The sequence below is a fragment of the Heterocephalus glaber genome, unplaced genomic scaffold (assembly GCF_053883595.1).
Source record: "Heterocephalus glaber isolate CG9 unplaced genomic scaffold, H.glaber_assembly_v1.0 deba00000122, whole genome shotgun sequence".
NCBI classification, from domain to species: domain Eukaryota; kingdom Metazoa; phylum Chordata; class Mammalia; order Rodentia; family Bathyergidae; genus Heterocephalus; species Heterocephalus glaber.
This window is the reverse complement of record NW_028258138.1, coordinates 12,570,489-12,585,167: the sequence shown is the minus strand read 5'-3', so window position 1 is coordinate 12,585,167 and position 14,679 is coordinate 12,570,489. Positions and strand designations below refer to the sequence as shown.

The window sequence follows — 14,679 nt, the reverse complement described above, 5'->3', positions numbered from 1 at the left end:
GTAGTTGCAACACATGCTGTCAGGAGGTGAGGTTTCAGTTCAGGGATAGAAAAGTATTTCTCAAGTGTGAATGTCATCTAGTCTTCTAGGACTTTATATACTTACAGGGACGGATGGGTCATAGCTCACATGGGCTCTCTTCTCTCATTTTATAACCATGTGCCTAAATGAAGTCATTCTTTGCACAGTCATTACATTAGGAATTCATGATTTGTTTACTATTGACTGGCCATTTTCAGAAGCCTTCAAGGAAATAATGGTACATTTTCTAAACACCTGAGCTTGTGCTTCCATAATTTTATCTTTCATAATTTTCTTTCATGACCATGAATTAACACAACACACTATCAAAATTTATGACCTACAAATATGCATTTCCTTGTCATTTTGTTGTTGTTTCTTGCCAATCATCTGTTAAATAATGCTATTAATTGGAGTTTATTAATATCAGTAACATCAGGAACATCTTGGTTTCTTTCTTTTCTTCCCTCATATTTTTATTTCATCATCAAGACACTTGAAATTATTTTTCCTGGAATTTGAACAAAGAATTGAGTATTTCAACCTGCTATATCTCCCTCTGAAATTTTCTTCTCTTTATAAAGTACAGAATCTATAACCCATCCTTTTGCAAGAAACTTATGAAATCTTCATTCTTTGACTCAAAAATTTATGTTAAACTCTTGATTGATCATTTATGTAGGGAGACTTATCTTTGATAGCTTAAGGGACAAAATTTTATGAGAGGTTCAGTTTGGAGAGGTGAAAACTTGTTGGTTGAATCAGCCCTTTGTTGTAGAAGTCCAATTAAGGCCAATCTTTAAAAATTGAGCTGGGTTTGGGAGATTATTCAGAATTCTCTCAGATTTACAGGGTATATCATCACTTCTCACTAAAGTTTAATTAATCAACATTTGATACTTCAAGATTAGGACAGTTGATGGAAAAGGGGAAGAATTGGTTTGCAGGCTCAATACATCTATTAGAAGGAAAAACTTTAGTGTCAAGTTACACAGAATGTTTATAATAAGTAATGTATGATACATTTCATCTTTACACAGTGAGTGGTTTTAAGTATTTTTAGCACAAAAATGATGAGTCTCTAAGGTGATGTACATGCCAATTAGTGTTCAGCATTATTTTATTGACTGTAGTGACACCTGTGTGCCCCAAAACAATATATCAATAAAGATATTTACTTAAACTACATTCAGTGTATCCTAATAATTTTGAATTTACCAGTAGTTGCAAACTCATTAGGATTTTTCATTGTATTTTATTTTTAACTTCCCATCACTTTTTCCCACTGTTTTTATGATAAATGGGTTGCTAGTGCAAGATCTCATTTTCATACACAAGTTTTTCTTGAATTTCCCTAACTTTTCGGTTTTATTTAGATTTTCATTACTATATATCTTTTACATCTCACCTTACACACTAGTAAATCCTAGGTACTACCATTAATTTAACTATCATATATACATGAATGATTCCTAAATGTAATGTTCTTTGAATCTGTTTCAAATCAACCACACAGTGAGACAATCAGAGAAAGATCCATATAAAAACAGTTAGGCAATGAAAAACAAAAATTGGAATAGATGAGAAAACTTAATATGGCACTCTTGGGCTATGACAATGCTCAAGAAAGCAAGATCCTAGAAGAAATACCATACTTACTATATGACTAGGTTGGGAAATAATTTTACTATAGTTAACAACACTACATGGTGTACTTAAAAATTGCAGAAGTGTCTAGCTATCACTTCAAGTTTCTTATTGCAGGAAATATCTTAGAAGATGAAGAAACATTTGGAGGTGATAAATATGCTGATATCATGATTATGGTGATGGATTCATGGATATATGCACACAAAATTATTAATTAAATATGTGTAATTTTTAATAATTGCTAATGCCAATATTTCAGTTAAGCTCATAAAGAAACAAACTTTGTCATACACCCAGGAGAAAAACAAGATCAACCCTGTACACCATAGGTGGCGATTAAGTGATAACCAGTAGGTGCGGACATGCACATGGCCTTGGTGCTGGTCACAGACCGAATTAAGGGAGGGTGGGAAAGACAAACTTAGATAGCTTCAGAGTGTCTGTGTAAATAGGAGTCTAACTGTAGAGTCTCGCACATGACAACTCTTCAAGGTGGTAGTTTCTGTGTGGAAAGGACCAATAATAGAGTCACACCAGATCGCCAATGTCATTGCACTTCTAGCACTGTTATGGCCAGATGGTGATGTAGACTTCACCATACCCCTCGCAACCACCCTGTCAATATCCTGTCCTTCCTTCTGCTGCCTCAGCCTGAAAACAGGACTTCCTGCAGCATCTAAGTAGATCCTTTACCTGGAAAGCTTAACTTTATGTGCACATCTAAGAAGATATGTACAAAGGTGTCTCAGTTCTTTTCAGAAGGCAGACATTGAAGGCTGAGTTTGAAGCTGAGAGACAATAACTTGATAGCTGATGAAGTCTCTTCCAAATTCCAAAAGCTCTGCAGGAGAAGGTTTCCGTGGAAGACTGACTGATTTGCTGGCCAAGATATTTACAAATTATATAACCAGGAAAAATGTCCTCAATCTGTGTGACCTTCATTTTCCATAACTGCCCAGTGAGAAAAAAAGGAACTACATATAATTAAACTTTGTCAACAAGTCTATGGAATTTACATAAAAATATAAAGGGAAGAGTACAGATCTTTATGTATAATGGAGACAATGTTGCCTACAAATTTCCCAGTTAATTTATTTATATATAAGCATCCTAAAAATAACAAAGTTTCTACTTTCTATATGTACTTATACTGATTTACTAGTTTTAGGATGTACTTTAATGCTGCTATGGTATAATATATGACTATACATGTATAGCTTGTATATATATATCATCCTTAATATACTTTTAGAAATGGTTAGAGTACCTCAAAAAAATGAACTACAAAATGATAAACTTACTAAAATTTTCTGAAGTTTTAAGATGATGTTTTTATAAAAATGCATGATCAATTATTATGATATAAAGTTTGTCTTCATAACCTATGTTGAAGCTTAGTGACCACGAAGACCATTGAAATTTTACCAATACCTATTTTGAAAACATACCTGAATATTAAAATTTTTATTTTTGTTTCATGTGCTTTTAGGGACATAGCCTAAAAATCTTTGCTGGAACAATATCATGAACTATTAGTCCTGTGTTTTCTACTAGCAACTTTATAGTTTCATGTTTTACATTCATGAATAATCCATTTTGAAGTGACTTCTGCATATGGTGTGAGCAGAGGGACTAACTAGAATTTTCTGCGTATGCATATGTAATTTTCCCAGCACTCTTTATTGAAGAGACCATTTTTGTCATGTGCTTTTCTGCCATCTTTGTCAACTCCATTAACTTTAAAGGCTGAGATTCATTTCTGGACCTTCTATTCTCTTCAACTGGTCTTTTTGTCAATACAATACCGTTTTGATTAAGATAGCCATGTGATACATTTTGAAAACAGTTAGTGTGACCCTCTGGAATTATTGTTTTTTTAAATATTTCTTTGGCTATTCAGGCTCTAATTCAAATGAATTTAGGTATGTTTTTCCTATTCTGTGAGGAATGATGTTAGAATTTTTATAAGAATTGCCCTGAATCTGTAAATCACTTCAGGCACTTCAAATAATTTAACAATATTCATTCTTCCATACTACAAACACAGTATATCTTTCTTTTTATTTGTGCCTTCCTCACTTCCATTCACCAGTGTTTTATAGTTTTTATTATACAGATCTTCATGTGCTTGATTAAATTTTTTCCTAAATCTTTTGTAGATCTTGGTGCACTTTAGGAATGAGGTTATTTTCTTCACTTCTTTCTCTTCAAATAGCTCCGTGTTAAGTATAGAAATGCAAATGCAATAGAAATGCAAATAACTTTATGCCCTTTGTTCTTATTCTGCATTTTTTTGTATTCATTTGTTATCTCTAAGATGTCTCTTCTTAGTGAATTGCTTAAAGTTTTCCACATATAAGATTATGCCATCTGAAAATAGAAATAAATTTTCTTCTTTTCTTACTTGGATGACTTTTATGTCCTTTTAATGTATAATTGCACTAGCTAGAGTTTAGATTACAATGTGAAATAGAAGTGGAAGGAATGATTATCCTTATTTTGTTCCTACCTTAAGGGAGAAGATTTCAACTTTTCAGCACTCAGTTATGTTTGGTCTTTACCCTGTTCAGGTATCCTCCCCCATATTGTGTGAGAGTTTTTAATCATAAAGGACACTGGATTTTAACTGACTTTTTTGTACCTATTGAGATGATTGTTGCTTTTGACTGTCACTCTGTTAGTATGGTATACCATGCTTACTGTTTTGAGTGTGGTGAACCATCCTTGCACCTCAAGGATGGAATCCCATGTGGTCATGGGAAGTGTATCTTTCAACAAGCTGTGGATTTCTTTACTAGTATTTTGTTGTGGGGTTTTGCACTATGTTCACCAGGGAAGTTGATCTGTTATTTTCTTGTCTTGTAATGTTCAGCCTTGCTTTGATATCAGAGTAGTACTTCATAAAAAGAATGTGGAAATGTTCCTTTTTTAATTTTCTGGAAGAATATGAGAAGGGTTTGTGTTAATTTTTCTTTTAATATTTTGTAGAATTTATCCATGAATATGTCAGTTTTTGGACTTTTCTTCATGGAAGACTTTTAGCTTTTATTCATCTTATTTGTTATTGCTCTATTCATATTTATGTTGACTGTAATTTAGTTTTAGTAAGGTGCATATATCTAAAACTTTACCCATTTCTTCTAAGATAACCAAGTTGTTATTATATAATTGTGGGTAGTTGCCTTTCCTGACCCTCTGCTATTCTGTGGTATCTTTTGTAATGTCTTCCTTCCAGTCTAATATTATCAGAGTTCACTCTAACTTAACTTCAATAAAAGTCTGTCAATTTTGTTAATTTTTATCCGAAGAACACATTATTTTCATTGATTTCTTTCTTTTACTTTCTAGCCTGTATTTCACTTACCTACTCTGATCTTTGCTGTTGTCTTTCTTTTGCAAAGTTTGGGTTTCCATTTTCTGGATTATTTGTACCCATAACTAGAATATATTTTTTGTTAAATTTGGTATATGTCTTCCAAATTGTTTAATTTAAACATATTTTAAAAGACTCTGAAAATTATCCCATTATTTATTTCTAGAATCACAATGCTGTGACTGGAAAGATATTTCATATTATCAAAGTATTTGTAAATACATGAATATATGCTTGGAAGGTAAATGTATTATATATCCTGGCAAACAAACTGCATTTTTTGAGAAGTTATGTATCCAGCAAAGGTACTTGTAATGTTCTTGTTATATCTATTGGGTCTTTACATACACCAAAATTCATATATATATGACATCGAGATGAACAAATATAAATATAAAATAACATGGAGGAACTATATAAAAAATGAACAATAGGAAATTATAAGGGATGGGCTGCTTAGTAGCTGGTGCTGGGGAAACTAGCTTACTATGGTGGAAAATGAAAAAGGAGCACCAAAATACGAAACAGCAAGAAGGATTAACCATCCAAATATGTAATTCAAGCACTTGCGAGGCTGATGCAGGAATATCATCATGAGTTTGAGCCCACCCTAGGCTACATAGTGAATTCAAGGCCAGCCTGAACTACATACCAAGACCCTGCTTCAAAAAAAAAGAAAAGAAAAGAAAAAAGTCCTGTGACATTAGAAATGACAGAGTAATAAGACCTGATTCTCTTCATGGTTGGGCCTTCCTCCTCATTCATGCCTGTACCATGATCATTGGAAGTAATGATTAAATTTATGAGTAATAGTACTAATGGGTCATTTAATACAAATCATGCTGACAGAAAAAAATTTAAAATATAAATTATTATTTAAATAGTTTCAAATATACTAAAAAGTTTGAATATCTCTGATATTCTGAGACCAGAATTACAAATTGCTTATTTTGTTACTATGACATTATTTGAAAATCAGTAATGACATATTATAGAGATGGGATGGTCTAAACATGAAATTTATCTATGATCCATACACATGTATTATATATAAAATGAAGGTATTGGGCCAGGGATTTAGCTCAGTGGTTTCGCTGCCTGCTGAGCAAGCGCAAGGACCCAAGTTCGATCCCTGGTACCAAAAAAAAACAACAAAATGAAGGTATTTTAAATATTTTTCAACATATTTATCCATGAAATAAATTTTTATAATTTAAAGTTTTGTAATTGTAAGCAATCAAAACAATTTCAGATGGAGGATTCCAGATTTCAGATTTTTCTAGTAGGAGTACTGAACCTATAAAATAACCATCTTTCTGAGACACTACTTGGAAGAAATGCGATGGTAGCATACAAAATAGCATGAATTATAAAATAATTGTGACTGATAAATGAAATTGAAAATAAAAACAATAAAGAAAAATAAGAGAATACATCAATAAACATTGAAAAAATTTAAAAACAAAAAAGCTCAGTATAAACAAATAGAAATTTTGTAAAATATGAAGGATGATTAAAGATACATGGAATGATTAAGTTTATAAAAATCTATGTAGTAAAGACACATTGTCAAAAATGATAATTGTGTAAGAGGCCAAAGGAAGTGTTTTGGCAGGATTAATGGCAGCATCTTTTTTGTAATAAATTTTTAATTTAAATTTTCATCATATTTTTTGAACATCCCCCTTGATCAAATATTCAAAGCACTTCCCTAATGAAAACATTAATATGTATCTTCATCCATCTTAATCACTAATTTGAAGTGTTGTGATTCCTGGCTTCTCTAAAGCCACAAAGGACCCAAACAGGTTAACATTTTGAATGAGTTCCAGGCATTCAGGGAGCCAGGACAACCCAACTAAAGACGCTCAGGAAAGAAGACTTCTGGAACACTTCAAGAATGATCGGACAAGTATGTTCAAACAACAAAGAGGATTTGGAGAGGATTTAATGACAATATGTTGTTTACTGCAATAAATCATTTCTATTTAAACATTCACAGTATTTTTCACTAACTCTTCATATTAAACTGAAACTTACATCCTTGAGCAAGAAAAGTAAGTAAAAACGTCAACAGTACACCTGATCCAATTAGAATTATTGTCAAATATTTGTCACCATACTTGATTTTTTGATCCCTTGGGTTTTATCCTTTGGCACTGTTACCATAGACCTAGGTAATATGATAAGCACTGCTGGCTGGGAAAAAACAAGCCCTGTCCATAGGTTTTTTCTCTTTAGCTACATTTAGCTAAGAATGGTCCCTTCATATCTAATGGCCAATGAGTACTAAACAGTAGGAAGGAAAGTTCTGTCCAGACATAAGGACAAAGGTTCTTGGTAAGATGTCATTGTCTTCGTCATTTGTTCTCCTTCTGATTTCATGCCTGGCATATTAGAATGACATTGGTCTTTCTCTGCAACCACTGTGAAACCATAAGTGTGAAATGTAAACAGTAAGACTGTGGAACAGGAAGAATAACAGATAATAATCCTTTATGATTTCTCTGAGAAGTGTACATAGCCTCATATACACACTTCCAGATTTCTTTCTCAGATAGTACAAAAAGTGCTAGCTCTAAATGAATGTCTTTATGTCTTCATTCGGAAGTTCTAAACCACAATCAAGTCAATCACTGCTGCCTTAATTCATTAATTTTAGGGATAGATAATCTTTCTTTTTGATCTCTCTATCACTTTGTTTTATTCACACAAGACATGAGACCCTGAGCACAGCAGTTGCTTTTATGTTGAAATGTAAAAGTAATGAATTAGCATTTAAAGCATTATAAAATATATAAAAACCGTTAAGATATGGATTGAAACACTAAAAAATGTACTTATTCCAAATTGTGATCAAAAGAATACCCATGAGAGCAGGGGATTTAGCTCAGTGGTGCTGCCGCCTGCCTCGCAAGCACAAGGTCCTGAGTTTGATCCCTGGTACCAAAAAAAAAAAAAAAAGAATACCCATGAGACCAAAACCCCCAAATTAATGGTAACAATGATTCACCACAGACCAGACTTCTTAGTAAATAATTTATTAAGAAACTTATTAGCTTACATTTTAGTATATGCCAATTACATAGTCTTGCTATGCTTCTGGCGATAGTTACAGCAAAGACAACTTATAAATAAGATATATCTTCAGTAATGTGATAGACTGACTCAGCTTGCAGGACGTGGAAACAGTTTGATGTTTACTCAGTCGCACATCAGACAGGAGTCTTTTCTGTGCTTTGACGTTACTGGGTGGGGGAGATTTCACCTGAACTTGCTCTCACAGTGGTACTTTAAGGACAAAGCCTGCGTTGTCGTGTAATTAGCAGCAAGAGGAGTAGCATCTTCTGTAGCAAAAGGGTCGGTAGCTACAGCAGCCAGACTTGTATCCACAGCCATAGCCACTGCCAGAGCCATAACCACAGCCAGAACCACAGCCAGAGCAAGAGCCACATCCTGAGCGGTATCCACAGGCAGAGCCACAGTCAGGGCCATAGCCACATCCTGAGCGGTATCCACAGCCATAACCGCAGCCAGAGCTGTATCCACAGCCAGAGCCACAACCAGGGCCATAGCCACAGCCCCAGTAGGAGTTTCCGTAGTAGTTGCAACACATGGTGTCAGGAGGTGAGGTTTCAGTCAAAGGACAGGAGGATGCTTCTCAAGCATGAATGTCCTCTAGCCTTCCAGGCCCTTTATATACTTACAAGAGTAGATGGGCCATAGCTCACATGGGCTCTCATCTCTCATTTTACAACCATGTGCCTAAAATGAGATCATTCTGTGCATGTTCATTTTGTTAGAAATACTATATAATTTACTTACTGATGTCCTAGGAATTTTCCAAGCCTTCAAGGAAACACATGTGTATTTCTAAGAATTGAAGTTTAAGCAACAATAATTTCATTCTCCATCATGTCATCTGATGACCACAACATAACACATTACCAAATTATGTGTTTACTTGTTATTCTGTTTCTTTAAGGTCCTGCTAAACAATGCTATAAAGAGTTAATATTATTATCATTAACAGCAGCAGGGTCAATGACAGTAGGAACTGTAGAAACATCTTGGTTTCTTTTTTCCCTTTCCTTTATTTTTACATCAAAATCACATTGAATTATTTTTTTTTAATTATACAACTGAATGTTCTGATACACTATAATCACTTCATTAAACTTTCTCATTCTCTTTGAAACAATAGCTGTCCAACCCGTCCCTGGCCAAACAAGTCCTTTGGTGTTGGAGTTTTTATCAAATTCCTGATAGTAATGTAAGGAGATTTATCATGGGTTGTTTTAGGGAATAATTTTTCCAAAGGACTCAACTTAGAGGGCAAAAAATTTGTTGGTTTCATGAGTTCTTTCTTGCCGAAGTCTATATAATATCAATTCCTAAACACGTCATTTGTGAGCGCCCCCAGACCAGTCTCCTGTTTGTGCCTTATATGAATGCTACCCAGTAGTATAATTAATCAATAGTTAGTTCTGATATGAAATGGGAGAATTGTTTTCATCACAGGGTCAACATTTCAATTAGAAGGAACAATATTTATTTCTCTATTGCACATAATGGTGAATATAATTAATAATAATGTAATACAATAATCCAATACATTGCATTATTAATTAATAGTAATCCAATGATAATGAATATAGTAATGTAATCCAAATATTTTATATGTTTTATAATTCTTTAAATGCTAATTCATTACCTTTACATTTCAACATTACAAAATGAGTTTTATTATGATTTTAGCATGATAAATTATGAATATGTGAAGTGAAATATGTGTTAATTAGGTTGATTTATTCATTCCAAAGTACTTTTTTATCTTAATCCTACTTTGCTGTTCCAAAACAATTTTTAATAAATTTTTCTTAAACTTTATTCAATCTACCCTAAATTGATAACATCAGTGGTAGTTGATTGTTGGCATTTTTTATTCAACCTTACTTTTAACTTCAGATCACCTTCTGAAATTGTTTCTATGAAAAATGGGTTTCTACCCCATTTGACCTCTCTTATATTCCCAACTCTTTCTTGAATTTTATGGGTCTTGTTCTTCATTTTTCTTTAACTTGGGATCTTCAGTTCTCAAATGACATACTAGTGATTTTTATATGCTACCACTAACTGAATTATCACATATACACAAATGATTCCTGAAAGTAAAGAGCTTTGAAATTTTCTTGGTCCAGTCGGGGAACATGAGCTACATTGTACGTCAATCAGGGAAAGATTAATATAAGAAAAATTTTAGACTAAGAAAAGTAGAATTATATAGTCTTAGATGATGGAACTGAATATAGTACCATAGGGCTGTGGGAAATACTCAAAAAAGGAAGATCTTAAAAGAAGTACTGTACCCACAGAATGAATGGATTGGAAATATTTGTGCAATAGAAAAGAATACTGTTTCTGCACTTAAAAGCTGGTGAAAAAAAATCAAAGGTAGCTATCAAATTGTTTCTATTACTAGAAAAAAGTCAGAAGATGAGGAATTTTTTGGACATGATGAACATATTTATGCCTTTGTGGGTGATGCATTGTGTACACTCAAGGAACTTCATACATTAAATGTGCTTAATTCTCTGTATGGATTATAATTCATTAACGCTGATAAAGATAGACATTGACAAATAAATAAACTTTGTTCTGCAGAACAAAATCAAACCTGGAGCATAAGTGGTGATGAAGTGGTCATCAGCTGGAGGTGTGGACACAGTGAGTGTCCACGAAGGATGGGCGCAGAGAGACTATTGGACTCTGGGGAGACAGACTATGCTGCTACATGAGCAGCAGGCTACCCAGAGATCTTGCATGAGAGATCTTCATGGTGATCCTTTCTTGATAGAAGGGATAAATAAAAATTAGTGCCAGAGTGAATCTTCAAAATCAATGAGCTTCTGTCACTTTCCGGACCCAATAATGATTTAGACCCCAGGAGATGTCCTTGCACCCCACTATGTCAACACCCTCAACTTTACTCTAGCACCACAGGCAAAACTCCAGCAGAAGCAGTGCTACTTTCAATGTCTGTGCACATCCTCTCCTGAGAAAGCTTGAGGTCATGAGCACAATTAAGGAGAAATGTATACAAAATTCATCTCTTCTCAGACAGCAAAAATATTGAGGGGTGCCAGGAATTTAGCTCAGTGGTTTCGCTGCCTGCCTCGCAGGTGCAAGGACCTGAGTTCAATCCCCAGTACCAAAAATATATATATATACGTTGAGGGGTGAGTATGAAGCTCAGAGGCAGTAAAATGATCATTGGTTAACTCTCTTCTCTGTGTTCTAGAGGTCTTGTGGTAGAAACTATTCTCTTAGAAAGTAGAATGACTAATTTCCTACCACATTTACCCCTTATATGACTGTGTTAATTAGCATCTCATTGTTGTTACAAAATACTTGAGAAAATCAACTCAGTTCACAGTTTCAGAGATTTTAGCTCAAGGTGTTTTAGCTCTGTCTTTCTTAGGTTTGTGGTGAAGCAGAAAATCATGGTTCACTCAGTGACAGAGAAAGAGAGAATCTCTAACATGATATAGCCCCAGAGCACAAGCCCCCATGACCCACCACTGTGCACCAGATTCTACCTCCTAAATTGGCATCATCTCTCAAGAATCCTATCAGATTATAAATTCATCAATGGATGAACCTACCAAAGAAGTGAGAGCCTTCTCAAACTGCCACCTTTCAAAACTTCATCTGTGAATGTCACTTCATTAGTGAGAAACTCTTCACCACAAAAGAATTTGGGGACATTATATAGCAAAACCATAACAATAACCTGAAGGAACATCAGTTTCTCCAAAAGCCCTATGGGAATAAACATAGTTATACGCATTTAAAATTTTAACAAGAGGCATTTGGAGAATATATAGGAACTATAAATGGCAGATAACAGATCCTCATATACAATATAAATGATATATTCTATTTCTTTTCTCCCTTTCCTTTTTTCAAATAGAAGTACTCTCAAAAAATAAATTCTTATACATTTATCTATATGCTGGTATTCATGTATGTTTAGTAATCTAAATTTTAAGATATATGTTAATGTTTTGATTATTTAATATATCATGTACATATACATACATGAGTATACACATATATCTTGTATATGTTTATCTTATATAGCATATGTCAATACAATACCTTAATACATTTTCAATTGTGGTCAAACATCTCAAAAAAGGGATCTACACTATGATTGAATTTACTGAACTTTGCTAAAAGTACTGAGAATCACAATGATAGAAAATACAGATTACTTCTTTTTATTCTTTTTGCTTTTAGAAATTCTTATTTTATTGACCAGTAAAATCTGATATGAATTCATGGCATACAATATAATGTTTATAGTGTTTAACACATAGTATTAATATATGTGATATATATGCATTGTGCAATGGCAAAATTAAGTTATTTATTATATGCTTCACCTCAAGATTTTATTATTATGGGGGAATGAAAACACTTAAAATCTTTCAATAAACTTTAGGTAAACAATTCAAAATTGCTACATTCACCACAAAATTTGTTCATCTTAGAAGTACAATTGTAGTCTACAGCCATACCACCCTGAATGTGACCAATCTCACCTGACCTCAGAGGCTAAGCAGGTTTGAGACTGGTTATTTTTGGATGAGAGAAGTAAAATTGTATTCCCTTTGACCAGTATCTCTCTTTTCTCTCTCTACAAGACTTGAGTATGTTTTCATGTTTTCCATTGACAATTCCAATGTTTTTTTTAAACTTTTATTGGAATATTTGCTTACTTAATATTTACTCATTTGATATCCATAAGAATTTTGAACGTTAATCCCCGTTCATATATAAGTTTGGAAACAAACCCTGCATTCTATAAGCTTTCTGTTCACACTTTTGATTATTTCCTTTGTTATGCAGAAATGTTTAGTTTGGTATAATTCTATTTGTCTGGTTTGCCTTTGCTAGGAGACATATCCTAAACATCATTTCCTAAATGAACAATATAGAGCTTTTCCATTATGTTTTTTTCAGCAATCTCATACTTTTATGTTCTGTGAACATATTTGTGTTAAACCCTTTTGAAGTGGTTTTTGTATATGATAGGAGAGGAAAGTTTGATTTCTTTCTTCCATGGGTAAGTACCCAGATTTGCAGCACCATTTATTGAAGAGGATTTTTTCCTCATTGTTTCTGACTACTATCATTGTCAAAAGCCAATTAAATCTGTGTTGACATTTGTTTCTGGGCTCTATTTTATATCACTGGTCTTTTTTTTGAACATGTGATTTTGCATTGGTTACTAAGGGGCTGTAGCATATTTTGAAGCAAACTAGTGTCATACATTTGGTTTTGTTGTGCTTTATTAAATATCTGCTAGAAGTTTCAAAGAATTTTAGAGTTTTTTCCTACTTCTTTGAAAAGTGACAAGAAAATTGATAAGTACAATATAAGACTAAATCTGTACATGATATTAGGCCTTATGACAATTTTAGTGATTCTTCCTCTACATAACCTTGCCATATCTTTCCATTTATTTTTGTCTTCAACAACTTCCTTACCAACATTTTATAAATTTCAGTGTGTAGATCATTCACCTCCTAGATTAAATTTATTCTGAAGTATTTTATTTTTGCAGTTATTGTTAATGAGATTGTTTTCTTTATTTACTTTCAAGTAGTTAGGTAACAATGTACAGAAACTCTAATCATTTAGTATGGTGATATTGTATTCGTTTTACAGAATTGAATTTTCTCAAAGTCTGTCCTCCATCTGTTGACACGATCCTATGTTTTTGTCCTTCATTGTTAATGTGGTATATCACATTTATTGATATGAAGGCATCAAGCCATCTTTGCAACACAGCGATGAATTGTTTGATAATACAAAAGGATTCTTGTAATGTAGTATGGATTTCACTTTGCTACTGTATTATTGAGAATTTCTGCACCTGTGTTCTTTAGGGATATTGTCCTGTTATATCTTTTCCAGTAGTTTTCTGTCTTGTTTTACTAACAGACTAATATTGGCATCATAAAATGAATGTAGAAGTATCTTTTCTTCGATTTTGGGAAGAATATGAGAAAGTGTGACTGTAAATCATAATATATCAACTATGACATTAAGGAATACCTTGCAGATTAATAAAGCACACTTCTGAGTATGTCTGTGGGGTATTTCTAGAGATGACTCACATGCAGACCAGCAAAAGGGGGGGAAACCCACACTGATGTGTTTGGCACCATCCAATGGGCTTGCCATCCAGTTGGGAATAAAAGAAGAGGAAGTCTACTGCATTTTGGGAGCTCTGTTCTGCTTTAATTGTCCTTTTGCTGCTACCCATGGACATCAGTCTTCCAAAAAGGCTCTGTTAGTGACTCTCCATGGAGCCTCCAGGCCTTTAATCTTACATTAGCACTACATCCTTGATCCTTTTTGCTCTGCAGCTTCCAACTTCTTAGGCTGAACAGCTACTGGATCCTCTGGCTCTCTAGGACACAGAATGCCATTGTAAACTACCTACCTTTGATCCTGTGAGCCAACATGATAAATCCCCTTGCGTAATTTTTTACTGATTCAGTTCCTTTAAAGAATTCAAACTTATACAAAAATGATTCATAGTAGTTCTTTAAATATTTTGT

At 33.6% G+C, this 14,679-nt stretch overlaps 1 protein-coding gene across 1 annotated transcript; it reads right to left on the bottom strand.

Moving 5' to 3' along the window:
• Positions 1-8,366: 8,366 nt before the first annotated feature.
• On the bottom strand, positions 8,367-8,660 carry LOC147830342 (keratin-associated protein 21-1-like). Its single transcript, XM_087209932.1, has one exon. The coding sequence runs from the start codon at positions 8,658-8,660 to the stop codon at positions 8,367-8,369; it is 294 nt and encodes a 97-aa protein (XP_087066058.1).
• Positions 8,661-14,679: the final 6,019 nt, after the last annotated feature.